General features: G+C 60.1%; 1 protein-coding gene across 2 annotated transcripts; it reads right to left on the bottom strand.

Annotated features, from left to right (window-relative positions):
- Nucleotides 1-7,311: 7,311 nt before the first annotated feature.
- Nucleotides 7,312-27,444, bottom strand: EPHB3 (EPH receptor B3). Of its 2 annotated transcripts, none has more exons than XM_062210806.1 (16): nt 27,345-27,444; nt 19,565-19,629; nt 16,133-16,805; nt 13,411-13,566; nt 12,402-12,752; nt 12,123-12,247; nt 11,778-11,937; nt 11,589-11,697; nt 11,217-11,269; nt 10,021-10,143; nt 9,674-9,921; nt 9,064-9,279; nt 8,800-8,949; nt 8,518-8,711; nt 8,262-8,417; nt 7,312-8,169 (listed from the first exon to the last, which is right to left on the bottom strand). In XM_062210806.1, the coding sequence occupies exons 1-16, from the start codon at nt 27,442-27,444 to the stop codon at nt 8,061-8,063; spliced, it is 2,988 nt and encodes a 995-aa protein (XP_062066790.1). In that variant the 3' UTR covers nt 7,312-8,060. The 2 variants fall into 2 exon arrangements, with proteins under 2 accessions (XP_062066790.1, XP_062066788.1); XM_062210804.1 differs by lacking the exon at nt 27,345-27,444 and adding an exon at nt 20,288-20,495.
- Nucleotides 27,445-27,786: the final 342 nt, after the last annotated feature.

The raw sequence follows: 27,786 nt of genomic DNA, 5'->3' as shown, positions 1-27,786 counted from the left end.
CACCCATCCATATACCTTCTTATCTATTCTTTTTTTTTTTTGACAGAGTTAGACAGTAAGAGAGAGAGAGACAGAGAGAGACAGAGAGAAAGGGCTTCCTTTTCCGTTGGTTTACCCCCCAAATGGCTGCTGTGGCTGGCGCACCGCGCCGATCCAAAGCCAGGAGCCAGGTGCTTCCTCCTGGTCTCCCATGGGGTGCAGGGACCCAAGCACTTGGGCCATCCTCCACTGCCTTTCTGGACCACAGCAGAGAGCTGGACTGGAAGAGGAGCAACCAGGACAGAATCCGGTGCCCCAACCAGGACTAGCATCTGGGGTGCCAGCGCCGAAGGCGGAGGATTAGCCAAGTGAGCCGTGGCGCCGGCCCTTATCTATTCTTTTAACCATCCTACTTGTCGTCCATCCACCCACCCATTCACGTATCGATTTGCCTGCCTATTCACCCAGTCGTCCAGCTGTTCTTCATTCACACATACATGTGCTTGTTTGCCTATCGCTCCCTCCATCCTTCCATGTATCTTCTCATCTGCCCATTCATTCACACATCCATTTCTCTACTTGTCCATCCATACAGTACATCAAGGCATACATATTTTACTCATCCACCCTCCAGATGCTACATCCTCACATCCATCCATTAACTCATTTCTATTAAACGAAGCAATCTAGTAAAGTTCTTAGCACAGTGCCTGGCACAGTAAGCATTCGCTAATGATAATTGCACCTGTTGTTCTATTCGAAGGTTTTATTAGAGAAGCAGAAGAGTGTGGGAGTAAAAAGCATCAGGTCTGGAGCTCGACTGCCTGGATTCAAATGATGGTTCTGCCACGCACCAGTTCTGTGGCCTTGAACAAGTTACATAGCTTCCCTCAGCCGAGCTTTCCCGTCAGTTAAATGGAAAGAGAAAGAGTCGCTAGCTCCCAGAGATGTTCTGAAGATGAGATGAACGACTATGTGCAGACTTGTAGGCTGGTGCCTGGTGCATGTGAAGCACTCAACACGTTGTTATCATCCAGCCATTACGGGCATTTCAGAGCCCCTAGCTTGTGTCACAGCCTGGCACGTCTTCTGGAGAAGACGGATTGTAGGCACATGGTGGCTCCTTCCAGGCAGTGCAGTGGGGCAGCAGCAGGCAGGCAGGCGGGAAGCACCCCTCCCACCCCACTGCCCCTGTCCTTCCCCCAACCACCCTGCCCACTGGCCACCCTTCACCCTGGCCTCCTGCAAGCCTCTGGCTCGGTCCCTCCTGAACCCCATATCCACAGAGTCCACAGTCACTGGGCATCTCTCCTTGGAAGCTCGAGCCTAGCTCACTCCCTCCTTCACACACACTGTTCCTTCTCCCGTGTTTGCTGGCCCTCTCGGGGATGCCAAGGTACACCCAGATGCCAGGCCTCACAGCTACCTAGGCTCAGCTCTCAGCTATCTCCTCCCCTTCCCCATCAGTCACTAAGCATGTTGCCCTCTAACCTTGCAAGATCCCTCACCCCTGTCACCTCTGTAGCCCCTCCTCCTCTGTCACCTCCGCCCAGGACCTTATTCCGGGATGGTGGTGTCCTGCCCTGCTCTCCTGCCACCTGCCCCATGTCTCCCAGGCCATCCTAACCTGTCCTAAACATTGTTCCCAGGACGCCACTAGCCTTAAACGCATCAGAGACACCAGAACAGGTGATTGGCACCCTCTCGCTTGTCTTCCTCCTCCATGGGACTGTGGGCTTCTCCAGGGTGGTTCACTTATCTCTGCCTGAGGCTCGGTGCCTGGCAAAGCAGTCTAGGGAAGCCCTGGTTTCAAGGATGCTGAGAATGGAAGAAGGTGCAACGGGGGGCTTGCTTCAGGTAGAAAACTGCACGGAAAGCCGGCGACACAAGAGCATTGCTCAGACCACAGTGGGGATGTATGGGAGTCGGAGGAATCTAGATTGGGCAGGTGCACCCAAGAAGGCCCTTGGCTGTGCAGAAAGAGGGGCTTGGGGACCAGAGATTCTAAAACCAGGCAGACAGGAAGAAGAGGGAGCCTAGACCACCTTGGGGGAGATGGCTAAGTGACAGCCGGGGTCCAAGTGCTGTCAGGAGAGCTGCAGGGTCCCCAGAGATGAGAGGACGGCACTTGACTATGCAGGCTGAGGAAGCTGGAGCCGACAGATCAGGCAGGGCAGCAGCCAAGGCCCAGAAGTGGGACTGTGCCCTGAGGCTCAGCAAGGAGAGGGAGGTGAGCATGGGCAGGCGGTGGTAGAAGGGGAGTCTTCAATGGTGGAGCAGGTTCCTACACAAGCAGACGGGTTTGGAGAACACTGCCTGAGTGTGGTGCTGGGGTGGCTATGTGGGAGGCAGGGGCATCTGGGGCGAGCCAGCTCAGTACCCCTATTCTGCTGTGGATACACCCTGTCCTGCGTCCCTCTGGCAAATGCCATCTCCTCTACCTGTTCCAAGCTCCATGGCATGAGAAGGGAGAAACGTTCAGAGGCAGCTGTCTCCCGCTTCTCTCCTCCCTGTCAGGTCAGGACAAAGTACAGAGGGCCCCCAGGAGTCAGCGCTGGGGCAGCCACCTCTGGACAGATGTCACAGGAGGCCTTCAGCCAGATCCTGAGCCTGTTTTCATTCTTGATATGGGCACAGTTAGTGAGGAACAGGTGCAGGAGGGAGAGCCACAGCGCCGCTGCCTTTTCCGCTCTGTGCCCCCAGCCTCAAGCCAGACCCAGATTCCACTCACGGACTACACTTTGACAATGCACTCTGCACCAAGTGCCCAGTGCACCCCCCTTCCTCTCCCCTCCAGCTCTGAGAAGGGAGAGCTAAGCAGCCCTTCAGTGTGCTTGCAGAACCTGCTTCTGGGAGCTGGCGTCCCAGGAAAGAGCCCAGCATGCCATCCATGTGTAGCACTGCTGGGTCCGCAGGGTCCTGGTGTAGTGGCAAGAACACAGAATCGTGGACAAGTGAGGCTGGACTTGGGTTTTGGCTCTGCCAGTGACCTTCGGCCAGCCATCGAACCTCTCTGAGCCTTCTGTAGAAACAGGGTTGGAACACGTGATGTCCTTGGGTACGCTTGGGGACAAATGTACCTTGTAGCAAGAAAGAGATGGAGTAGAGAGAGGGCTGCAGAAATAGCAACACAGAGTGTGTCCAAAGAACACTGGGCCTGCAGGAATGTTGGGACCAGATGCCCAAGGCGGGCCCTCTGGGCTCTGAGAAGTGGGTGGCCCCAGCTGGGGATGAATTACGAGAAAGAGAAGGCTTGCTCAATATCATATGTCCATGGCCCGGACCTTTCTCATCCCCTGAGTTGGAACGGGGGTGCCTAGCCCGCCCTGCTCTCACCTGCCCCCGGACCTGCGTATACACAGCTCCTCCCCCCCACTCCTTGTTAATTCCTCCAAGGCTCCATGAGTCACTTTCTCATGGAGCCTTGGACAGAATTCCCAGCCTAGCTCCAGCTCCAGTGCTTGCTTAACTCCAGTACTTCCTCTTACCATGTCGGGTTAGTTCGTTTGTATATCAGTGTCCCCATCTGGGCTGTGCATACCTCCAGGGAGTAGAGGCTGTAGCTGATTCACCCCCGTAGCCCCGCTCCTCACACTGGAACTGCTTTATGGAAGAGCCCAAGGAAGGTGTGTCGAATAAACGAATGACTGTGGGAGTGAATGGAGATTCAGGCTCAGGGTCAGACGCCAAAGGGTTAAAGGGACCCTGAGGGGATTGGGGGTCCCAGCTCCCTCTACTGGGCATCAGATAGTTGGTTAGGGTCTGCAACCCTGCCCGAGACTAGCCCAGGGCCCACAACACTCAGCTTTTGTGATGTTTGCTCCAACTTGTCATTAGACACAATTCTCTGGGTGCTTCTTTGAGGGGGCATCGTCGTTCCCTGTCGGAAGCGTCACCTGTCGCTGTGCTTGCTCATCACAGTACCCCCGGTGCCCAGCACAGTGCATGGCACACGGTAGACGTCCAGTGGATGTTTGAAGAATGAATGAATGGCTACAGGAGGGCAGAAGGCCTCATCCCCAGCCCACACCCGGCCCAGCGCACTGCGGGGAGAAATGCAGAGCTGCCGGCACTCTGCCCCTTCACGTGCTTCTGCACTCTCTTTCCCTTCAAGTCATCCAGGCCTCAGCAGCCTTATCCCAGGAACTGCTCCTGGGTCTGGGCTAAGCCTGCAGCAAAATACCCAGGATCCCCATAAGCGTGACCTGTTACTTTACCCTTTGAATTTCCTCACCTCCTTCCTTTCCAAGGGAGCCCCAGCCTCTGCCTTCCAGAGACCTGAATGGGATTAGCAGATTTCCTCTAGTGCCTAGGTTTATTCGGTCCCTGCTACACACTGCTATTCATTTTCCTGCTTCTATATTCTATTCGAGCTTCATAGTACTGACAAAAAGTCAACGTTCTGAGCACTACGATCCCCACACATACGTTACGTGTATTAATTGCTTGTACGTTGGTGACAATCTCATGAGAAAGGAATGGCTGTACCTTTTCATAGATGACAGCATCGAGGCAGAGTTCCACCTGCTCAGGGTCGTAGATCAGAAACAAAAGAGCTGGGCTTTGAAGCCAGGTCTGCCTGTACCAGGCATCTGCAGCCCTTCCTCCCGCGCTACCCCAGCGCCCTGCTTTCCGGATTCTAATCCAGTGTCTGGCCACCCAGGTTGAGATGCAAGGCCTGCCGTCCAGGTCCCTCTCCCTGGGGCCACCCTAGAAGACAGGGATATGGCTGGGGACTGAGGGCAGTTTAAAGCAGCTCACTTAGCTGTTCTCACTCTCTGAGCTCAAGCATAGACAGAGCAAGAAATAGGTCATCTGGGGGAGCGGCCGCCCCAGTGAGGCAGGTGGACCAAGGGAGGGGGTGGAAGGTGCTCCTCCCCAAACCACAAGCCCCCCTTCCCCTGCCTCCCTTCTTGAGCACTAACTTGGGAGATGTAATTTGTACCCCTGGAAGTGAGTAATTAACCAGGACCAAGAGACTGAAACCTCATTCTCTCTGCCTCCTTACCCGCCCCCAAGAAAGCCAGACCCTCTTCCAGGTGCCCTATTTCTCCCTCTGCCCTAACTGTGGCCCCACAGCTCCTTACCTCTGGGCCTCAGGGGTTTGGGGACGCTTCCCAGCCTCTCTGATGAGACTCGGTTAGCTGGGTCAGGCCAGGGTGGGGTTGCCATGGGGGACGGCGCCTTCCGGGAAGAGGGTGGCTTTTCTCCCTTCTTTGCATTCCTCCCCTTTTCTCAGTTGTGGGAAGTACGGTTCCCCGACTGAGAGTGAATGAACCTGAGGCAGGCTGTGGGTGTGGCCTGGGTATGTGCCTCTGCGCACTGCAGCAGAGAGCAGAGGGGGTGCGTGCAGGTCGGGATATGTGGGCACAGTTTCTCAGGGCAGACAGTGGAGTACTTTATGAGACCCCGATTTTCAGCGCGTCCCTGGAGAGCCTCAGCCTAGGGCCCATATACAGAGCGCTCCCGAGATTGTCGGCCTCCCGGGACCCCTCCTTCCTCCTTTGGCGCTCCGTGAGCACGATCCCGCCCTCCCTGCGGACCCGGTAGAGGGCGACGTCACGCCTCTGAGGGTCAAACCCCCTCCCCGGCGTCCCCGCGCTATCCATCCCGACTCCCGCTGCAATAGGCGGAACGATCGGCTAGGGCGGTGGGAGGGACACCCCGGGAGACACAGGCCACGGATCCATCCCCAGCCCTGACCCCGGGGCTAGGAAGTGGCTTCTGAGCAGGAGCTCAGAGCGCCTCCTACGCTTTATCTGAGCCCTAGAGTGCAGGATGCGGCGCGGGGTGTGGAAGACGCCACTCAGCACGGGTCCCCTCCCCCGGCCGCCTGCGACACCTCGCGCCGCTGACAGCCCCTGCGCCCTCGGCGCCCGGGTCCAAGGGCGATCTCGGGGCCTCCGCGGTGCATCCCCCCACCCCCCGCCCCACTCTGCCTCCACCAGTGCCCCGCTGGGGAAAGAAGGTCCCTCCCCTCCCTGGAGCCGGCGGGCGCCCCTCCCTCCGGCGCAGTTAGGGCTCTGCCGGGGGAATGCTAAAGAGCGCGCGCCGCCGCCGCGCACCGCGCGCTCACACCCGGCCCAGGGTTTCCAGGCCCACAGCTCCGCCACTACGCACTGAAATCCCCACGGAATTCTGCCCTGCTTGCCAGCGTCCCGGCGGACTCGCGGGCCCGCGACGCGGTGTGGGGTCTGCCGGAGCCTCTGCTGGACCTACGGCGTCCCCACCAAGCAGGTACCGCGGACACGATCCAGGCGCCCCTCCGGGCCTGGGGAAATACGCCTGTCGGCATCCATTGCACCGCCCTGGGGAACTCTGAGCGACCCCCTCGCTTTGAAGTCCCCAGCAGATGTTCTGCGAACGCTCTCCCTGGTTCTTGAATGTTACCTCCCTCCGCCCCCAGCCAGCGTGCAGGCGCTCTGGGTGGGACCCCAGGCCCCGGCCTCCCTGAGTGGCTCAGCGACTTTGCACAGTTACTTAACCTCTCCCCTTCCTCCTCTCTAAGAAGCAGACAAAAATACTTTCCTCCTTGGCTGAGTTGTTGCGAGATTAAATCCGATCCGGGCATAATGGGGCATTTAGCTGAGCGCCTGGGCATAGTAAGCACTCAGCAAAGGGCCGCGCACCTCGGCTGGGACTCTGCATGCCTGTGGCTTTCAGCTGCTTTGTCCTTGACCACGTGACCCTGGGAACTGACCAGCCCCAGCTCCCCATGGGCAGCCTCTGAGACAATGCCACCCAGCCTCAAGAGTTTGCCCGAAGCCCAGGAAAGCCCCAGCCCGGGGAGGGAGCCTCTGGGATTCTTGCTTCCCCCAGCTCCTGAGCCACTTCCACCAGGTTTGTTAAATGCTCAAAGCTCAAAAGAGCACCAGAGGGGCCAGCACTGTGGTGTAATTGGTAAAGCTGCCTCCTGCAGTGCCGGCATTCCATATGGGCGCCGGTTCAACTCCCGGCTACTCCACTTCCAATCCAGCTCTCTGCTGTGGCCTGTGAAAGCAGTAGAAGATGGCCCAAGTCCTTGTGCCCCTGCACTCCTGGCTCCTGACTTCAGGTTGGCACAACTCTAGCCATTGTGGCCATTTGGGGAGTAAACCAGTGGATGGAAGACCTCTCTCTCTCTGCCTCTCCTCTTTCTATGTAACTCCGACTTCCAAATAAATAAATGAAACTTAAAGGGGGGCAGGGGGGAACCAGGGCCTGGACAGGCCTGGATCTGGTCTCCTAATGGCTCCAGGGAGTGGTGGGAAAGTTGGCAGCCGGGGATTAAGGACTTGAGGGAATCAAGGCATCTTGCTTTGGGAGAAGGAATGAGACAGGCTAAGAGGATCGTCTTATTGCCTTTATTCCGCCGGCGGCCCAGCTGGCCCCACCACAGGGCACAGGACCAAGCTTTTACGCGCTCACCCATGCTCTCCGTGCAGGCCAGTGCACACACACACATACACACTCACACACACAAGCACACACATCCCATCTCTGGCTCTGAGAGTCAGTCTCTGGGGAGGGGCTCGGGGCTGCTCCTCAGCCTGCCCCTGCCTGCCCTTTTATGACAGCACCAAGGGCGGGGACGGGGCAGGGCCCTCAGCCCCCAGAACAAGTCCCTGTGCAAACTGGAGGTGCCAGCTGGCTTTGGGAAGGGGATGTCCCATTTCCCCATTCCCGGAGTCCCATCCTCCAGTTCCTGAGGGAGGGACTGCTCTCTGCCTACCTGGAGGGCCAGACCCCTACCAGGGCTGGGCCCTGGGGGACCTGGGCTTGCCCCCCCTGACCTGGTCCTGAAGAACAGCCAGGTCTGAGGTTGTAGCGATTCCCCACGACAGAGCAGGAAGGCCTAGGCCCCAGGGGTCTGGAGAGGGGTCATCACCCCATCTCCTAATCCATCTTCAATATGAAGAGGTTTGGGGGCACACTTCCTGGGGAGGGAGCACAGGCCTGGAGAAGTCCCAGCGTGGGCCCTCCCCAAACTTCCATCTTCTGGGCCACAGCCGAAGGCCAGGCATCCAAAAGTTCGAAAGTCCAGCCGGCTGGTGAGAGTCCCTGCGCGCTCCTCGGGGGGCCGCCCCCGCGGGGAGCTGGGGTCAGACCTGCACAGGCAGAGTCTGGCTCATCTGCAGCCGCATGTCCTGGATACTGCTGAGGATCTTCTTCTGGTGGCCGGCCAAGGTGACGCCGATGCGGAGCAGGTCCCTGCAGGTGGAGCGAGAGCGGGGTCGGTCCCTTCCCTCTGCCCACCACACTGAGCACTCTGCCCTGCCCCTCCCAGCTGCACGTTCACTTACTCTGCAGTCATCTGGGCCACCAGGTCAAAGGATGCAAACCCTGCACTGACGAAGCTTTCCTTGTACCGTCCCATCTTGATGGCGTCCAACCAATCACCAACTGTTGTGAAGGTTGTGTAATCTGGGACTGTGCGGTCCAGGAGGGGCTGGGACATGCTGTGGGGAGAGAAGGGGGGACCTGGTGAGCCCTGAGCGTGGCAGGTGTGGGCACAGGGCTGGCTGCTGGCTCGGGGGGAGCAGGGGCGCAGGTACTGACCCAGACTGGGCATTGGCGATGACCTTGAGGCTGGCAGCATTGCGGATAAGCTTGTCTAGGGTGTTGACGATCTGGGAGAATTTGGGCCTGAGGTTCCGGTCTCGCACCCAGCAGTCCAGCATGAGCTGGTGCAGTGCTGTGGGGCAGTCCATGGGCGGTGGCAGCCGGTAATCTTGCTCTACGGCATTGATGACCTGGGCCACGGAGGGCAGGGAAACACGGGGTGAGCCACCACCATGCTGCTCCCCACCCTCCCCACCACTCTGGCTTGGCCCCACTCACATCCTGGTTGCTCATGTCCCAGTAGGGTCGCTCTCCATAGCTCATGACTTCCCACATGACGATGCCGTAGCTCCAGACGTCACTAGCAGACGTGAACTTCCGATAGGCTATGGCCTCTGGGGCAGTCCAGCGGATGGGGATCTTCCCGCCCTGGTGTGGGGGGCACACGCCCTTCACCCTAGGACTCCGGGCTGCCCCCCGGCCCTGAGCCCTGGCCGGCGTGGCACCCCCCGCAGTCTCCCTCCCGGCTGCCTCCTCCTGTACCAGGGAGCTGGTGTAGGTCGGGTCAGAGGGGTCGTCCTCCAGGAAGCGGGAGAGGCCGAAGTCGGAGACCTTGCACACCAGGTTGCTGTTGACCAGGATGTTGCGGGCGGCCAGGTCCCGGTGCACGTAGTTCATCTCAGACAAGTACTTCATGCCGGCCGCGATGCCCCGCAGCATGCCCACCAGCTGGATGACCGTGAACTGCCCATCGTTGAGCTGCAGGCGACAAGCAGGCTCAGGGCGGCCATCCCCTCCCTCCTGGCCCATGGGCTGCCCCCCTCCAAGCCCTCGGCCAGGTCTGGAGGGCACTGAAGTTAAGGTACTGTGCATCAGGCACCTTGCATACAACTTGCCAATCACTCTCCTTGAGATCCCAGTAGCTCCTAGCACTCCTGTCTCAGCTAAGGCAGCTGAGACCCAGAGAGGGCCGGTTCCCTGCCTGCGGTCACCCAGGCAGGCACAGGCAAGGTCAGGACAGGTGCCGATTGTCCCGGCTCTGAGGAGCCAGCCGGGTGTTTCCCTGCAGCGTGCCGCCTGGGCACTCTGTGCACTTGACCAGGGTCTGCCTGACTAGTGGGAGGAGGTGGAGGGGCAGGGCGCTGGCTCTTACCCGGAGGAAGGAGTCCAGGGCGCAATTCTCCATGAACTCGGTGAGGATCATCACCGGCCGGCTTTTGGTGACCACACCCTCCAGCCGGATGATGTTGGGGTGGTCAAACTGGCCCATGATGGAGGCCTCGCTCAGGAAGTCCCGCCGCTGCCTCTCCGTGTAGCCCACCTTCAGTGTCTTGATGGCCACGAACACCTCGCGGCGGCCGGGCTGCTTCAGCCGGCCCCGGCACACTTCCCCGAACTCCCCTGCACGGCACACAGGCGAGGCCCCATGAGCTGTTTCCCGACCAGCCAGGCCCCAGTGGGCCTCAGCCTCTCCCCACTGCACGGTGCCCAGGGACTCACCAGCTCCGATCACCTCCTCGATCTTGACACAGGACACGTCGATCTCCTTGGCAAACTCACGCACGGCCTCATTAGGGTCCTCGTAGGTAAAAGGGTCGATGTAAACCTTCATTCCGGGAGTGACTGCGGGCAGAAGGTGGGGTGTGAGCGGGGGCGGGAGGGGGGACAGGGGAGGACAGAGCTGCAACTGGGGGCGGGGAGGGTGCCCGAGCCTGGCCAAGACTCTCCGCACTTGATCTCAGCCAAAAGGCCGAGAAGCGATCTGGCCAAGACTCCCACGGCGGGCGATGGAGCGCTTTCGCCGGCCTCCCCAAGCCTGCCCCAGGCTTCACCTGGGCCCCGCGACCGCCAGGGCTCCACGCCCCGGCTTCTTGTCTTGCCTGCACTCCCTCATCTCTCATCACGTCCAGGCCTCTCCCAGCTTCCCTCGCGCAGGTTCCCACTGCCCTGGCCCTGTCCAGGCCTTCCACGCTCAGACTATTGCGATAGCCTCTCTGCCTCTGGACTTTTCCCACCAAGCTGTCTTCCTACAACAATACTGCCATTGTTCCTACTTGCCGGCTTGAGAGCCTTTCCAATTACCTACGGTGGGGTCAAGTCCAAACTCCTCTGCCTGCCTTTCACGACCCTCCAGCGGCTGGCCTGGCGGCTGCTACCCAACTTACCTCCCAGCCCCTGGCAAGCCGTCTTCTCACTGCCCCCACAGCTGGGCACTCTCCTCACCCCACCCACTCCCACCCACGCTCCTCCTGCCAGGAATGCTCTCCCCCACCTGCTGAAACCCAGCTGATCCCGCCCAGCTCCGCTCAAGTCCACCTCCTCCAGGAAGCCTTCCTCATCTCTGAACTCCTCCTGCCCTCTACCAGGAATAGCCAGCTGAACACTTAATGGTTCTCTAATTGTTTCCTGTGTGTATGGATCTTGTCTTTCCCACAGGACTAACTGCCTTGGAGGGCAGAGGTCACAGCTCATTCACTCCTGGAGCAAGCAGGAGGAAGGGAGGGGCCAGGGTCCCCAGAGCTCAGGGCACCTGGAATGAGGCGGGAGTGGCAGAGGCTTGGGGTACCCGGAGGGAGGGGCTGGGGCACCGGAGTGAGGGAGAGGTCAGGAAGTGGCACTTGGCTGGAGGTCCTGGGCAGGGCCCCGGGGCGGCGGAGGGCTGGGGGCTCTGGGAGATGGGGTGAGGAGACACTCACTGTACTGCTGCAGCTTCTCCGTGTACTCCGAGTCGGGACCATGCCGCTGCTTCCTGGGGGCAGGGGAAAGAAGGCCTGAGACAAGTGCCCCAGCTCCCTGCGTTCAGGGGTCCCCAGAGGGGCCAGGAGGTGGTCCTGCTGCCTGGCCCCATGGCTGACGGTCACAGCAGCCTCTGGTCTCTGGGCGTGAGGCCCAGTGGCCATGGTCCCTGGGGGACTTGCGGTGGACTCCGCTGGTGGGGTGTGGGATCAGGACAGAATGGAGACTTGCGCTGGCTGCGGGGTGGCCTTTGCAATAAGGAGAGCCTGCGCCCAGGAAGGCCGTGGCTTGGGGCCGGCGGAGGAGCCGTGGTCAGCCCAGGGGAGCGCTACCTGAGGCAGACGACGGCGATGACGACGATGGCCACCACGAAGACAAGCCCAGCGGTGGCCGAGCCGACGATGAGGGGAAGCTGCTCCTGGAGCTGCTGGGCACCAGAGCCTGGGCACAGAGAGGGGCTGGTGAGCGGAGGGAGGGCTCGGGGTGGGCCGGGGCCGGGGCCGGGGCAGGCGGCCGCGTACCTCTCTCGCTGGTGGTCTCAAACTCGGCCGGCCGGCTGTACTGCCCGTAGCCAGCCACGGTGCGGGCTCGGACCTGGACCACGTAGCGGGCGTCGGGCCGCAGCCCGTCCAGCTGCACGGAGTTCTTCTGGCTGGTCACAGTGGAGGCGATGCCCTCGCTCTGCAAGGCCAGGAAGGGGCGGGGGCCCTGTCAGGCGGGGGCCCAGTCCCCGTCTGCACCCCACGGCCCCTCAGTACCCAGGGCTGTCATGGGAGCACCCCCTCCCCCGACTTCCAGCAACTATCTGGGGTAAATCCTCTCGCCCAGCTCGGCCCAAGGCCGCCTCCTGCCCTTGAGGCCCTGACCTTCTCGAAGTACTTCATCTCATAGTCCAGGATGACTCCGTTGGGCCGTTCCGGGGGCGCCCAGGACAGGGTCAGACTGCTGCCGGAGCTGCTGTGCAGGTGCAGGGTGGGCACCTCGGACGGGGCTGGGGGCAGAGCAGCGGGCTCACTGAGGGCTCCTTGGGTCCTGGCCTCCTTCCCAAAGACCCAGGTCCCCGGCGGTCCCCGAGTAGGCCCTGGGCAAGCTCAATTGGATCCAGGGGAAGACAGCCCAGTCCCTAGCCCACATCTCCTCCTCACCGGCCTGGTTGGTGGTGATATTCACAGCAGCGTAGCGGGGAGGCAGAGGGCTCTTGCCCGAGACACCGTTGACCGCCTGCACCTCAAAGGTGTAGCGCGTGTGGGCCAGCAGATGGCTGATGTGCACCCGGCGTTCGGTCAGGCCCAGCTGCCGAGGCACAAACTCCACGTTGTCGTCGCAGCGGGAGCAGCTGGAGGGACCCCCGGAGCCGGGGCTCCCGCGGCACTTCTTGCAGATGACATTGTACAAGAGGTCGTCCCGCCCGCCCAGGTCCCGGGGCTCGCTCCACTCCAGGATCAGCGAGGTCTCATTCACATTGGAGATGACACCCCGGGGTGCAGACGGCACAGCTGCGGGGAGACATGGAAGGAGAAGGCAGTGAGCCAGGAGCCCGACTCCTTGCCTGGCGGCCGCAGTACCAAATAAAATACCTTTTCTACACTTCTTCATGAACACACTCCTAATTATCCTTCAAGACTCAATTTGTGATGTCACCTCCTCTTGGAAGCCTTCCTTGATTGCACTCCCTGTAACACAATTCTCAGCCCACCCAGAAGCCCAGCATCTGGCATGCTATACACATGGCCATTATCTGTTTTCACAGCCACTCCTCCCACCAGGTTGCAGGCTCCTGTAGGACAATGACTGCCTCTTATTATTCTCCATGTCTCTGGCATCCTGCACAGAGCCTGCGACATCAAAGCCAGAGCAGGGAGAAAGTGAATTGGGCCAGAGAGTGGCAGCCCTGCACAGGGGGCAAGCGGACCAGCTAGCAGGCCCCAGCCCGTTCCTAACGCTGGTTAGGAGCTAGCAGGTGTTTTTAAAGCCTTGGTGGAAGGGATGAGCCAGCTGGCCTGTGCTGTGGCTCGGGGGCAGCCAGCTCCTAGCCGTGCAGCCTTGAGCACCACATCTAACTTCCCTGAGCCTCAGCACCCCACCCCGAGGCACCACAGCCACCGGCTAGCCCCCGAGGGAGGGAGACAGGGCACGCGGGCGGCGTTCACTCACTGGTGCAGGCACTGTCAGCAGAGTCGGAGTCTGCGCGGTAGAAGTTATTGTGGCAGGTGCAGATGCTGGCGGCTGGCGAGGTGGTGCGGCTGTTGGGAGGGCAGGGCAGGCAGGGCCCCTCTCCCTGCTTCGCCTTGTAGCTCCCTGGGGGACAGGCTGCGGGGGTGGGGAGAGAGAAAGGATGGACGCTGCTCACCTCCCTTCCCTGCAGCCACCATGCCGGCATACCTGCGTTTGAACCCGGCCCTTCCCAGCCCAGGTCTTGGCCCCTCTACCTGCCAGACGTGGGGGCAATGCAGCGATTGCCTCACCCGGGCTGCAGCCACAAAGGCCCTGTGCCCCACGGAAACCCCACATCAGCAGATTCCTCCCCGCCCCTGCCCCCCTCGCCCTCACCCTGGGGCCTCACGCACGCAGACGTCAGCCCATCACCTGGATAGCCCAGGCTTGTCGGGGCAGGGCAGAGAGAGAGGAGGAGGAAGAGGAGGAAGATGGGGAGAAATCCCCTGCGGGCAAGTGGCACCCAGTGCTCCGCTGAGCCGAGCCCCGCCCCACCCCACCGTGAAGCTGTAGGGGCCACATCCCTGGGGACCTTTAAGGACACTTGGGACAGCCAGGAGGGCTCCTCTCAAGAGGCTTCCCTGCCAACCTCACACCCCACCCACCAGGGCCAGAGCAGCGCCTCCTTGTACCCTTGGGCAGGGGTGGGGGCCAGGCAGGGGTGGGAGCAGGCAGGAAGGCTGGGTCACCTGCAGTTCAGGCCACAGGGGACCTCGCCCAGGGCTGGGCCCTGAACTCTGCCTCCTCCCCCAGCTCCCCTCCTGCCATCGCACCAGGCGCCCCCAGCCCTAGCAGGGTCCATGATGGATGACCCACGACAGGCTGTTTGCAAGTACGCTAGCAGTAACTGTTGGGATAACGGGCGTAAACCGAGATGCTCCGGACACACCAGAGTGCACTGTCAGCCCGACAGCACGTCAGCCCGCCGGGTCCCCTGGCTCTGGAGGGGGCGTGACGCCAGGCTGGGGTTGTGCCTTCCCTGGGGTTTAATCTCCCCTTGCCAAGGTGATATCCATCCCAGCGCCTTTGAGCCAGTGGGGGAGGGGGCAGAGGCCAGGCCAGCCTGGTTGCTATGGGAACCAGCATGCATTTCCTGCCAGGGACCTGCAGAGTGTTAGCCCCTCTTCAGGCTGTCAGGCGCATCACCCCCACCCCTTTCTCCACTTGGGAAGAGGAAGTCTGGGGCAGGTTCCCATAGAGCAGAGAGGGCCCCCCCCCCCCGCAGGAGGCTCGGCTCACCTCCCTGCCGACCCCCGCCTCCCAGCCAGGGCGACGCCCCACGCCCTCAGCCTGAGGGCCTGGGCCCCCATCAGAGCCCCAGGCTGCCTCAGCTCAGGGAATGGCAGGAGGAAAGGAGGGCCAGCCCTCAGCACCTCGTCCTGGCTAAGGCCTCGGTGCCAGCTCCCCCATCTGCTGATCTGAGACCCTGAGCAGACTGTTTCCTCACTGGCCAAGCTGAGGCAACAGCGGGCATGTCCCCTACACAGCCGGAGACGGGAGAACCCCATTCAAGGGGGTTTGATCACCAGGAGGTCTCCCGAGGCTTGGCCGGCGTCCTCACCTGCACAAAATGAGGACAAGCCCTGTCCCCCAGGGATCCCAGGGGCTCCCTGACTTGCACAGTGTCTAAGCTCTCATGTGCTGAGTGCTGTTCTAAGGGCCCACATTGCTCATTTAACCCTCAGTGTCTGCTTTGCCTGTGCCAACCCCAGCTTCAAAGAGTTAAGTAATTCTCCCCAGGTCACGTGGGTGGCGAGGGACAGAGTCAAGACTCAGGACTCCTGGGCCTGAGCCCCTCGGCCCTGCGCTGCATAAACGGGGATACTTCAGCAAGCTCACGGAAAGATGGAATGCAAGGATGAGTTTATTTTATACTAAATAATTCTGGAATTCATCCATAGGAAGGGTCTTCTTAACGCCTATTATGAAAAAGGTGCGCGGGCATTTCATAATCTTTATATCAAAATTAACTCATTGTTTCATTCCATCTTCCACAGACTTTTTGAAGTCCCCTTGTATTGCCTGGCAAGGAGCAGATAAGGCCCCAAGGTAAAAGTGCCCATGGCCACTGGTCCCTCACTGATGCCTGTCTAGTACTTCCAGGGGGAAATGTACACCCCAGGGCAGTTGGGGGGCGCTGTGGTGTATCGGGTAAAACTGCTGCCTGCAGTGACAGCATCCCATATGCGCGCCGGTTCAAGTCCCGGCTGCTCCACTTCCAATACAGCTCTCTGCTAAGGCCTGGGAAAGCAGTGGAAGATGGCCCAAGTCCTTGGGCCCCTGCACCCATGTGGGAGACCCAGAAGAGGCTCCTGGCTCCTGGCTTTGGATCGGCCCAGCTCCAGCTATTACAGCCATTTGGTGAATGAACCAGTGGATGGATGATGTCTCTCTCTCTCTCTCTCTCTCTCTCTGTAACTCTTTCAAATAAATAAATCTTAAAAAAAAAATGCCCAGGAATAAGTGGGCATCTCTGCCAGCCTCCTAAGTCTGTGACCAGTTTCTCAGGTACCCGCTTGGCAAGGATGCGCCATGTCTCTTTAATTTCATTCCTTCTCTGATGACCCTGGTACCTCTCTTCTCATACCCGCATCGCATTCTCTGGTGACCACAGTCCCTGTGCTCCCTCCCACAGGCCTCCCTCCAGCCAGCCCCCACTCACGGCGGCACTGTGACTCCTTGGCAGCTGGCTCGTGGCCGGTGGCACAGGTGCAGGCCCCCACAGGCACCATCCACTCCCCGTCTCCATTGCAGTAGAGCTTCAGCGGCACCGACACCTCCACAGCGTTGGAGATGCAGGTGCCAGGTGCAATGACCAGCGAGGTGGGCTCAGCGCCCGTCAGGGTCTCTGGGAAGAGTGCGAAGCCCGCAGTGGTGGAGGCACACTTTTTGTAGAAGGCACGCACAGAGATGAGCGACATGCAGGCACCCTGGTCCTGGAAGGCCAGGTAGAAGCCGGCTTTGGAAAGCGGCCCGAAGCTGCGCACCTTGGTGTTGACACGGCCAGTGTCGAGCCGGGAGAAGCTCTCGTCGGGCGCGATGGTGTCCACTTTCACGTAGGGGTTCTCCATCCAGAAGGGGGACGAGGCCGAGGCCACGTCACCATCGGCCTCGTAGTAGAAGAGGTTGAAGGTCTCCTTGCAGGAGCCGGGGATGTTGGGGATGCTGTTGCAGTCGCGCACGGTGAACTTGAGCTCCACGTAGACTCGCTGCACGTCCCGCCGCCAGATGAACCCCGTGCGCAGCCAGTTGTTCTGGCTCGATTCCTGCACATTGCACACCTGGTACGTGCGGATGGGGTTCATGGCCTCGTCGTAGCCGCTCACCTCCTCCCACTGCACTCAGACCAAATGGAAAAGACAAAGTGAAGGTCAACATTTGCCAAGAGCTAATCACGTACTAGATCAGGGGCCGGTGTTGTGGCGTCATGGATAAAGCCACTGTGGGCTGACATTCCCTATAGGGAATTCCTGTCCTGGATGCTCCACTTCCCATCCAGCTCCCTGCTGGTGCATCTGGGAAAGAAGCAGAAGATGGCCCAAGAATTTGGGTCCCTGCCACCCATGTGGGAGACACGGATGAAACCCCTGGCTCCTGGCTTTGGCCTGGCTCAGCCCGGGAGAGCGAACCAGCAGATGGAAGATCCATCTCTCTCACTCTCTTTCTTCTTTCTCTCTCTCTCTCCCTGTCTCTCTGTAACTCTGACTTTCAAAATAAATAAATAAATCATAAAAACAACAACAATGTGCCAGATCTGCTATATTTACTTCCCAAAGCTGCTTCTTAGGTGTAGGAGCTGAGCAGAGCTCTCTGCTTGCTGTGTACTTGTGGGTAAGTCACTTAACCCCCTTGAGCCTTGGCTTCCCCATCTGTGACATGGGATAGTAAAGAGGTAAAGAATACGCGACTTTATGGGGCTGGCGCAGTGGTATCGCAAGTAAAGCCACCGTCTGCAGTGCCAGCATCCCATAAAGGTGCTGGTTCAAGTCCCAGCAGCTCTACTTCCGATACAGATCCCTGCTAATGGCCTAGGAAAGCAGCAGAGGATGGCCCAAGTGTTTGGGCTCCTGTCACCCACATGGGAGACCTGGAAGAAGCTTTAAATGAATAAAACACTATTAAAACAGCATAGTACTGGGAACTTCATAAGTGCTATAGAACTATAGGAGTATTAGCTGTAATATTTATTGACTTTATAGCTCAGTTTCATTATCTATAAAATGGGGCTGATTGGAATTAAATGAGATCGTGAGAAATTAAGTTAGTCTACTATACGAGGTTACTTCAAAAGGTTTGTGGGAAAATGTAATTGAATGATAGTTTACTCTCTTTCTAAAATTTTTTTAAAAAGAGTAATCTTATTTTGATGCAAAAAAATTGAAATCTTCATGCACAATGTTTCTATCATCCTCATTCCCCATGAACTTCCTGAAGATCTCTCCCACACAGTGGGCTTACAACAGCGCTGGCGAGCAAGCGCCCACCGAGCACTGGCTGTCACAAGCGCCACACTTAATCTTCACGGCTGTGCCAGGAGGAGGTGCTTCTGTTGTACCCATTTTATTTCATTTCTTAAAAGATGCATTTATTTATTTATTTAAAGTAGAGTAACAGAGAGAGAGGGAGAGATAGAGAGAGAGAGAGAGAGGTCTTCCATCCACTGGTTCACTCTCCAAATGCCCATAGCAGCTAGGGGCTGGGCCAGGCTAAGGCCATGTGGTCTCCCTGGTGGGTGGCAGGAATCTCTGTACCGGGGTCATCATCCACTGCCTCCTGGGTGCATCAGCAGGAAGCTGGGCCAGGAGCAGAGGAGCTGGCTTCTAATCAGCGTTCCAGTATGGGCTGTGGGCTTCCAGGCGGTGGCCGAACCTGCTATACCACCACACTGGCCTCTGTTTTCCCCATTTTATTTAATTATTTTTTAAGAGTTATTTATTTCAAAGGCAGAGTGACAGAGACAGAGGGCTACTGAGACAAAAAGAGAGATTTTCCATCTGTCGGCTCATTCCCCAATGGCACAACAGCCAGGTCTGGGCCAGGCCAAAGCCAGGAACCAAGAACTCCATCTGGGTCACCTGTGTGGGTGGCAGGGACCCAAGTACTTGGGCCATCTTATGCTAGGCACATTATCAGGAAGCTGGATTGGAAGCAGAGCAGGTGGGACTGGAACTGGCAATCAGACATGGGATGCCGGCGTTGCAAGCGGCCAACTTGACCCGCTGTGCCTCAACGCCGGCCATGGCCCCATTTTATAGAGGAAGAAGCTGAGGCTCACAGATGGGAGTGACTTGCTCAAGGTCACACAGTCAGGCCTGGCAACCACAGGATCTAGCGCTCAGCATAGCATGGAGGCCACCCAGGGAGCTTAGAGCCAGGAGGACTACAGGAAGCTACCAGTCAAGAGATGGGACCCAGGAGCTGGCATTTAGCCTAGTGGTTAAGATGCCACTTGAAACACCCACATCCCATACCCGAGTGCTTGGATTTGAGAGCTGCCCCCACTCCTGATTGCAGTTTCCTGATGATGCACACCCCAGGAGGCAGCGGATGATGGCTCAAGTAGTTGGGCCCCTGCCACCCACAGAGGACTATGTTCCCAGCTAGCAGCTTTGACTTGGCCAGCTCCAGCCATTGCAGGCATTTGAGGAGTGAGCCAGTGGTTGGGAGCTTTCTGGCTCTCAGATTAAATAAAAATAAAGAAATATAAATCAAGAGATGAGACCCAGAAGGGTCAATTGTTTCACTCGAGATCACACAGCGAGTCAGAGACCGCAAACCAAGGTCTCCTGGTACTGGTTTCCAAGCCAGCACCTTTCCCAAGGACTCAGGAAGGTGGAAGACGGCTGTCAGGCAGGAGGTGAGAGAGGGGTAGGAACAGGCTAAAAACAGGTGGAGGGAAAAGGAAACAAAGATGGTAAGGGAGGCGCGGCACAGGCAGGTGGAGGAGTGAGTGACACAAACCTGCAGAGACGGACGATCAGGCAAGCAGGTGACAGTGAAGAGGCTGAAGATGCCGAGGCAGCGAGGGGACACGGGCAAGTGAGCAGGGAGCTAACGGCAGCCAACACTCAGGGGAGAGGAGGGCAAGTCTTACCCCACTTTCGGGATGAGATGTCCACGCCAACTCAGATGTCACCCACTTTGTGTCCATGAGGGTCTCTGGGGGGGCAACATTAGAAAAAGATCAGGATGGGGGAGGAAGAAATGGGTACCCGGGAAAGGCCAGGACACTCCCCCCACCCCAGTCCCCAAAGACCCCAGCAGGAGACCCTGCAGCCATCCCCAGAGACAGCAGGTCCAGGTCGGGCAGGCTGGGGGTGGGTGTCTGCGGCTGACCCCAGGCCTGGGTTAATGAGGCGGGAGCAGAGGCCGGTTCACACACCTACAGGCTCTGCTAATCTCCACACAAAGGGCCAGCGGGGCCTTTATCTTGGAACAAAGGGCTGTGTGCTTCCCCAGGCTCCCCGACTCCATTCCCAGCACAAAGGCCCAGGGAAGGGGAAGGCTGTGGCAGGCAGGGGCCAGCTCCCACCCAGCTTCCCCCAGGCTCCTCCGCGATACAGGACAAGGATGCTCTCTGAGGGTGAGAGAGGACCAGAACCAGCTCCAGTCCAATTCTTCCTACAATCCTTGGAGGAGAAAAGCTGAGCCCAGATAAAATAAAAACATGGCTGAAAGTAAAAGTGCTAGGAGTCAGGGAGAGGCGAATGTAGGTACACCTGACTCCAAGATAACCCTGGCTCTGCGAATGCAACATGTAAAGGAGGGAGCAGAGAAAGCCTGGACACTCCTGCATATCCTTTCCCTCCTAACCAACCTGTTACCTCCTCCAGGAAGCCTTCCATTAGCCTCCAAGTCAGGTTTAGAAGCTGTGCCCTGTACATCAAGAGCAGGCGCTTTGTCCTGTAAGCTGAGCCATACTTTCTTGTTATTTCTCCTTGCTCAGACATAGCAGGTACCCGTTAATGTTTTTGACATTAACTTACTCGCCTATAAACCTGGTCTGGGCTCTAGTTGGACAACCGTACTCTGAAAGACAGAGGGACCTCAAGATCAGACAGACCTAGGAGCAGGATGGAAGGAGAGAGGCACCAGCTCTCTTCCTGCAGCCAGAGAGACAGGCAGCCAGCAGCTCTCCCAACCCTGAGCCAGAACGGGGCAGAGCTGCCCCCAACAGCCACTGGAGGATGCCCAGGAGGGCAGAGACCCTCCACCCCGACACACACACACACACACACACAAGCTCCAGGCTTGCAGGCGTCACTGGCTTCTCAGAGTCTGGGTGGGCGCCAGGGACGGTGGTGGACTGGGTGGGTGGACAAGACATTGGTGGCCGGCAGGTCAGGCTCAGGGCCTCTGACCACAGCCATTCTCGGCTGGGAGCAGGGTTCCTGCCGCCTGCTCCGGCAGCCGGCTGGGGCCTGGAGCATTCTGAGAGATCCCAGCTTCCCCACCAGTGGCCTGAGGGGCCCCTCTGGCAGAGGGACACAGACCGGGACAGATCCTGGAGGGAAGCAGAGACGGGCAGAGGCGGGCGGCAGCGCGGGCTGCTGGGAGCAGAGACAGCCGGGATGGCCGGTGGCGGACTACAAAAGGCAGAGAGATGTTGAGACAAGGAGGCCCAAGTTGCTGGAGACGGAGGAGAGCGAGTCTGCCAAGCGGCCTGGTCCCCAGCACCCGCGGCCCCGGGAGCAGGGCCCCGGCGCCCCTCCCCCGCCGCCCGCCAGTCCGCCCGCTGGTCTGCCCGCCGCCCGCCGCCGAGCAGCCCGGGCTCCCTGCGCTCCCTCCTCCCGCTCCCTCACTTCCTTCTGCGCAGCCTGTGCCAAACCCATCTGGAACTGTTTAAACCCAAATATTCCGCCCCTCCCCCTGCCGCCAGATTCCTGCACAGTTTAAAACAAGCCCTGCGCTGGCTCCGCGAGAGGGAGGGGCGGTGGGGAGGCGGCGCAGGAGGGAGCGGGCGAGGGAGCGAGGGAGGGAGGGGATCGGCCCTTGGCCATCGCTCAGCCTTGGCCATCGCTCAATCTCGGCACATTTTTCCCATTAATGAGGAGAGGACTTGGATTTCGAGTCCTGTGTGCCTGAGGAAGGCTCGGTCACCCTGGTGGGGAGGGGGGACGGGCCTGCCCCCTCTGTCCCCCAACTTCTCTGGGGGGAGGGATGGTGCCTGGGATGGGCAGAAGGCAAGGGACCCCCTCGGACCCAGATGTGCTGGAGCCCTAGCCTCGGGAGGGATGGAGGGGTGCCTGTGTGCCAGGATCACCCAACCCCTATGGCTGTGGCGTCAAGATTCAGATCACCTGGTCTCTGCTATGTGCGTGTGATGGACATGTGTGAGCACTCACGCTCACGCCAGGGCACAGGATATGCGGACAGGGGATCAGTGCAAAAGAGCAAAGAATGGGCCATCTCCAAACTCCCCCAGCTGCCTCCCTCACCCCACCCTTCTCTGCCCAGTCCCCCTGACTGTGGGAGGGAGAGGCGAGGCTGGCTGGCTGCCCCCAGACACAGGCCTCCACAACTGACCCCAAGAGTCACCAAGGAGCAGGGCACCAGGCCTGAGGTCTTTCTGGGCTTTGATGCGTGGCCCTCGCCTGTGCACACACACACGTGCTTGTTATGCACGCCGCATACCCTATTCTCAGTGCCTGGGCTCATTCTCACCACTGGGGCTAGGGAGTGACAAGTCAACACATCTGGTGGACAAAACACACAAAGCCACAGCCACCCGCAAACACAGAGACAGCCTCACATGCAGGCTGTCTTCTGCAGATACACAGATGCACATGGTACACACAGACCCGTCTTCCTTAGACACCCATACACAATGAATCTTACATACAGATCTGGCTTGCCTCAGGCAGACCGCTCGTGCAGCCTTCCTAGGTGCAAAACCCCCAAAACATCTGTGTACACAGAAGGCACGCACAGCCAGGCGAATGGTGCATTCTCCTCGTACTCCCAGTTGCACACGCTGGTGCCCACAAGTCACACCATCTTGAATGTAAAGTGCAGACACAAATGCCAGTTTCCCTGTAGAGATTTGGTGACAGGCTGTGACACAGTCACACACAAACTGCAATCAGCTGCAAGCAGAGAAGCCCATGGGCATGGAACTCACCGCAGCCCCCAAAGGAGCAGGCAGACTCGGGTAAGCATCCATGCAAGAGTTCGTGTAAGGCCTGGGGTGCATCCCCCCTGCACACACAAGGCACACACCCATGCACACACCTTGCAAGCCTGTTCTTTCTATGGGACGTCATCAAGTGGAGTCCTGGAGAGAGGTGGGAGAAAGTGGTTCCCCCAATCTGCCCCCAACACCTGGGCTGCTCAGGCATTCTTGCAAAGGAAGCAGAAGTGCCGGGGCAGCCTTGGCCAGAGCCACAGGGAAGGAGCAAGCCCCAGCCCCTTCCTGTTGTCCTGGCTTGGGCAGAGCTGTTGGTTAGGTCACCAGGTTGGGGGTGGGGCAGGGGCAAGAGGATGATTCTGGGTGTGGCTGGGTGCGGCCTCCCCAGGTAGAGCCCCTGCCCAAGCAGCAAGCACTTGGCTGCCAGCACAGCGGCGCTGTCTCAAGGCCCCTGAGCCCTTGAGGAGGGGGTCGCAGCGGGAAGAGATGTGGCTCCTGCAGCCTTGGGCAGTACTGCACCACGTCCAGGCTGAAGACCTGCCCTGGGCATCCTGGCCTCCCCACGAGGGCCTCACGAGGCCACCCTGGGCTGGGGGCTGCAGCTGAGAGCCTGCCACCTGTGCTGACAGAGGGCCAGCCCCCACAGTACCCTCTCCTCCCCGGGGCTCCAGGTCAGAGTGCCCCACCCTAGAGCAGGAGTGTCACTGAGACCTGGGGCGCGAACAAACAGAAAACCGAAACAAAACTGGAGACGGAAGCAAGAAACCCCCAGCGCAGGGACTTTGCGGTGGCAGGAAAGGCTGTGCTCCAGGGCTGGGCCAGTGGAGTGTGCAGGGAGCAGGAGAGGGAACAAAACTCCCTCCTCTCTGTGGAGTCCCTGTGTCAACCAAGTAGAGAGCTCGGTTCCCAGGCCAGGCATTGGGGCAGAGAGGGATGGGGGGGGGGGGGTGCCTGCCACAGGCCCTGGAGTGAACATGTATCCAGGAACCTCCCTCTCTCCAAGTCTGGGAGGGTGGGGAGGGGATCATCTCAGAACAGAGAACACATTTTGTTTTTCCTTTTTCTCCTCGGATCATGAGGATTTATAATTAAATAAACCTGAGAGCAAGGAGATGGGGGAAGAACACAGGGCAGGGAGCCCACATGCACCCATGCTCACCCTGGCACTACCTCAGGCCTGGTCCTACTAGACAGCCAGCAGGACAGATGGACAGCTAGCCCTTACAGCCAGCCTGCAAGCCCTCCCCTGGCACGCTGGCCACAGCAGGCCGGGCCAGGAGGCTGGGGGCAGGAGGCAAAAGGAGCCCTGGCCCCAGGGCTAGCCTTCAGGGCAGGGGGCCTCTCCCACCCCATCAGGTGCCCAGCTATGCCCAGTCTCCCTCCCCCCTCCCAAGCTGCCCAATCCCGACAAACCAGTTTGACTCAGCACAACAGGCAGGGCTACAATTTTCAAACTATGCAGGCCTGGTGATTCAGCCCCTTCACGCTGTTTAATTAGTGGAAGGCCGGGTGGCGGAGGCCTTGCCCGCGGTAGCCTGGGCTTCAGCTTGCAGCCATGGAGGCCACAGTGGGCAGCGGCAGCAGCTCTGGCAAAGGGGAGGGCAGTGGCCAGCGAACTGGTTCTCCCGAATACTTGCTGCTGTCGCAGCTCTGATGGCCAGCTCATGACAAACAGGGATACGGCGGGGGTGCCACAGGCGATGCAAACCACCCACGCAAACCCGGGGCCCACTGGCCCCTCTCTGGCTGCTATGTCCACAGGGGTCACTCCTGCTGCCTCTCCCCTCAGGGACAGGTTCCATCGAAGCCACAGCTCAGCTTGCATGGCAAGGCCGGCGGTGGGGGTGGGGGGAAGACCCTGGCCCCACCTCATGCAATCTGTGACTGTTCCTCCTTTCCCAAAAGGATCTGTTCCCAGCACGGGCACCCTACCATGCTCTCACTCCGTACCCCGGCCCCACTCTTGGCCGACTCGCCCTAGAGGACGCCACCCCCTCCTCGGCTCTTGGCTCTGAAGAGGAGAATGATCTTGGTGTGTGGGACCTGGGGAACACGACTCAAAGTGGGGAGCAAGCAACAAGGTGACCCCGCTTCTCATGCACCTTTGGGTAAACACTCGGGCGACTGGAGGGTGGCGGGCAGGGACCAGAGAGGGCAAGCGAGCACCCTGGCTGCATCCACATGGAAAACAGATGAGATCCTGGGATGTGGAGTCCTGATGAGGCCCGGTGTGCAGCGAAGGAAGAGGAGGCAGGTGCCAGGCAGCACTTGAGGGGCTGCACCCACAGCTCAGGAACCCTGGGCCTAAATAGAAGGACCCCCAGGCGCACAGCCAAGAGGCCAAGGCAAACCAATGGAGGGTGGATGGAGGAAGCTAGATCTCTGCCCCCCTGTAAACCTGAGGTGCTGAATCTTCAGAGTCAAGGGACCCCACCGAGCCCCGCCCTCTGTCCCAGGCCTGGCTCTGGAAGTCCACCTACCCACACCCAGAAGAGGCGGCAGGTCCAGCCAGGGGCCGGGGAACAGCCGCTCACTGACCCAGCTCTCTTCCCACTCCATCGGTCTTTGGAGCTGTAGGGAGGCATATGGCGGGAGGACAAATGCACTGCCCCTGCCCCAGCCCTGCCGGGCCTTCCCTCCCAAGTTCCTTCCTCTGCCTTCCCTCCTGCAGGATCCTGCTTCACAGCACTTCCACTTCCACTTCCAGAGCTCCCCATGGGCAGACCCTAGGGTGACAATAACAACAGCAGTAGCCAATCCTATGTGCTAAGCACTTGACAAACATCAAGGAGCCACTCCCCACAGCCAGCCGCCCAGCGAGTGGGAACTATGACTACCCCATCTCGCAGTGAGGGTTATTAGGGCCAGGCTGGGGTCAGCACCCTGCCTCTCTTGGCTTCCATTCTCTCTCTCTCTCTCTCTCTCTCTCTCTCTCTCTCTCTCTCACACACACACACACACACACCCTGAAGACCACAGGGTCCCAGATGTTGCAAGGATGCAGGAATGGGTGACAGCCACACTTGCAGGCTCTGCCACTTCCCAAGACGTTGGCCCTGTCTCCTATGAGGAAGAAACCCTAGTTGCTGAGAGGAGGAGGTGGGGGGCTGGAGCCAATGGCCCTGCTACACCCCCCCAGCTCCTTGACAGGGAGGCTGGATACCAGCTCTGGCCTCCATCCTGCCCCAGGGGCTCTGGTAGCTTCTGGGGAGGTGGAGAAGAGTGAAATAAGGAGAGAGGGGAAGGGGCGAGGCTCCTAAGGCAGCCCTTGGCTCACCTGACCCAAAACCACACCCCCACTCTGCTCTCAGCACCAGCACCCCACCACACCCCACAACAAGGGCCATGGGGCCCGACACACACACACAAGTGACACACAGCCCCCAAGTGTGTGTCTGGGTGCACGCGGGCCCATGTTGCCTTCTCTGGCCTAAGACAGACCCAGACCTGGGAACTCCACCAGGCTGCCTGGCTCACACCCTTCGGGTGAACAACAACAAAGCCCCACACTGGTTTCTCACGCCTGCGATCCTATCACACACATGTGGGTGAGTGTGGGCGCGACCTCGGTGTGTCTGTCTGAATTTGCATGTGTCCACTCCAGTGAATGGATCTGTCAGCGCTAGGGGCTACAGAGGAGGTGGGGGATCAGGGAACACCCCCACCCCCCACCGCACAGGGAGGAACATTAGAAAGCACCAAAAGATGCCTTTCCCCAAGGCCTTAGTCAAAGATCTTCCCTTCCCACGTTCAAGTTTACCGACTGGGGACGAATGCGCAACCCCGACCCCACCGAAGAGTACGTTTTTGTTCCTAAACTCGTAAGTGACCAGATCCACTAAAGACACCAAAAATAAGTACTGCCCACAGCGCGAGCCCCCCCCCCCCCCACTTCGGTGGTGTCGCTCCTCCTACATGCTGGGAGATTCCCCCACCCCAACGGCTCCAGTGTTTTCGGAGAGCAGGCGGTGTGCATGTGTGCGCGCCTCCCCATTGTCTGTCCCCGGCAGGCTTGTGTCAAGCGGCCCGCGTGTGAGCCGTCCGGCCAGCGCCAGCGGCGCCTCGGCTGCTCCCCCGACTGCAGCCATTCCAAGTTGGAGCCACCACCTCGGCAGCGGTCTTGGCAGGTTTCACTGGCGAAGCTGGGCCTGCGGCCGCCCGCTAAACAGTAACGCACCCGGGTCCGGCGCTCCTGGGGCACCACCACCACTTCGGGGGTTCTACGGAGACCCCACCACTAGGGGGGTCCCGCTCGAGGGCTGAGGGGGAATCCTCGGAGCAGGGTGCAACGCCGGCGCGCGCGCCGCACCTCGGGGTAGTTGGCGCTCGGTAAGCCACAAACAATAACCCGCGCCCGCCTCCCCGCCCCCGCAGCCTGCCCCCGACCGAGCGCGAAGCCCGCAAGCACACCCTCACTGTTAACTCCGGCGGGTTCCCACGGCGCCGCCCCCCGCCCGAGCCCCGCGGCCCGCGCCTCGCCCGAGGGTCACCCGCACCGGCCCGCCTCTCCGAGTGCGGCGCGCCCGCTCCGCCGCGGCTGGTGCCGGCTGCTAGCACCGCGGGGACGGACTTCGGCGGACGCTCACCAGAGCCCAGCTGCCCGCCTGCCAGGCGGCCCGGGGGCGTTCTCTCACCCCATCCCCCGGCCCGGCAGCCGGCGCGGGTGACCAAGCCTCCCCCGATGTGAGTTCAACCCGCACCGGCCCTCACCCCGGCAGCCCCCGGCGCGTCCCCCGACGCCGCTCACCTTCCAACGCCCGGCACCCGGCGGGCAGCAGCAGCGGGAGCAGCAGCAGCGGAGGCAGCAGCGGCGGCGGCGGCGGCGGCGGCGGGCGCGCTCGGGCCATGGCCGGGGCGGCTGCGGGGAGCCGAGCCGGGCCGCGCCGGGCCGGGCCGCGCCGGCGGGGCTGTGGGAGCCCGAGGCAGGGTCCGCCGCTGGGCGCGCTCCGGAGAAGGCTCGCGTATACGGTTCCAGGAGATCCGGGCCGGGAGGGGGTGCAATCCAGGCGGGCGGCTCCGGGACCGAGGCGGCGCCCAGAGTCCGGCGATCCCGGGGGATGCGGGCAGGTCAGTCCCGCGGGAATCTGGACGGACCGGTCCAGGAGGATCCGGGGCGCTGGGGCGCTGGGTGGCGGAGGACGCGGGGAGGCGGACCGGGGCAGGAGGGCGCAAGTGGTGGTGGTTCGGGG

This window comes from Lepus europaeus, chromosome 2, assembly GCF_033115175.1.
Source record: "Lepus europaeus isolate LE1 chromosome 2, mLepTim1.pri, whole genome shotgun sequence".
Lineage (NCBI taxonomy): Eukaryota > Metazoa > Chordata > Mammalia > Lagomorpha > Leporidae > Lepus > Lepus europaeus.
The sequence above is the reverse complement of the archived record's forward strand: the minus strand, read 5'-3'. Positions and strand labels throughout refer to the sequence as shown.

What these genes read in the sequence shown, in the direction of transcription:
- EPHB3 (XM_062210804.1), bottom strand. Translation starts at nt 20,420, where the DNA reads ATGTCTGAGCAAGGAGAAATAACAAGAAAGTATGGCTCAGCTTACAGG. An exon ending in CCCTGGACTCCTTCCTCCGG is followed by an intron (nt 9,280 to 9,673) that starts GTAAGAGCCAGC and finishes TGTCGCCTGCAG; the next exon opens with CTCAACGATGGGCAGTTCAC. An exon ending in GGGACATGAGCAACCAGGAT is followed by an intron (nt 8,712 to 8,799) that starts GTGAGTGGGGCC and finishes TCCGTGGCCCAG; the next exon opens with GTCATCAATGCCGTAGAGCA.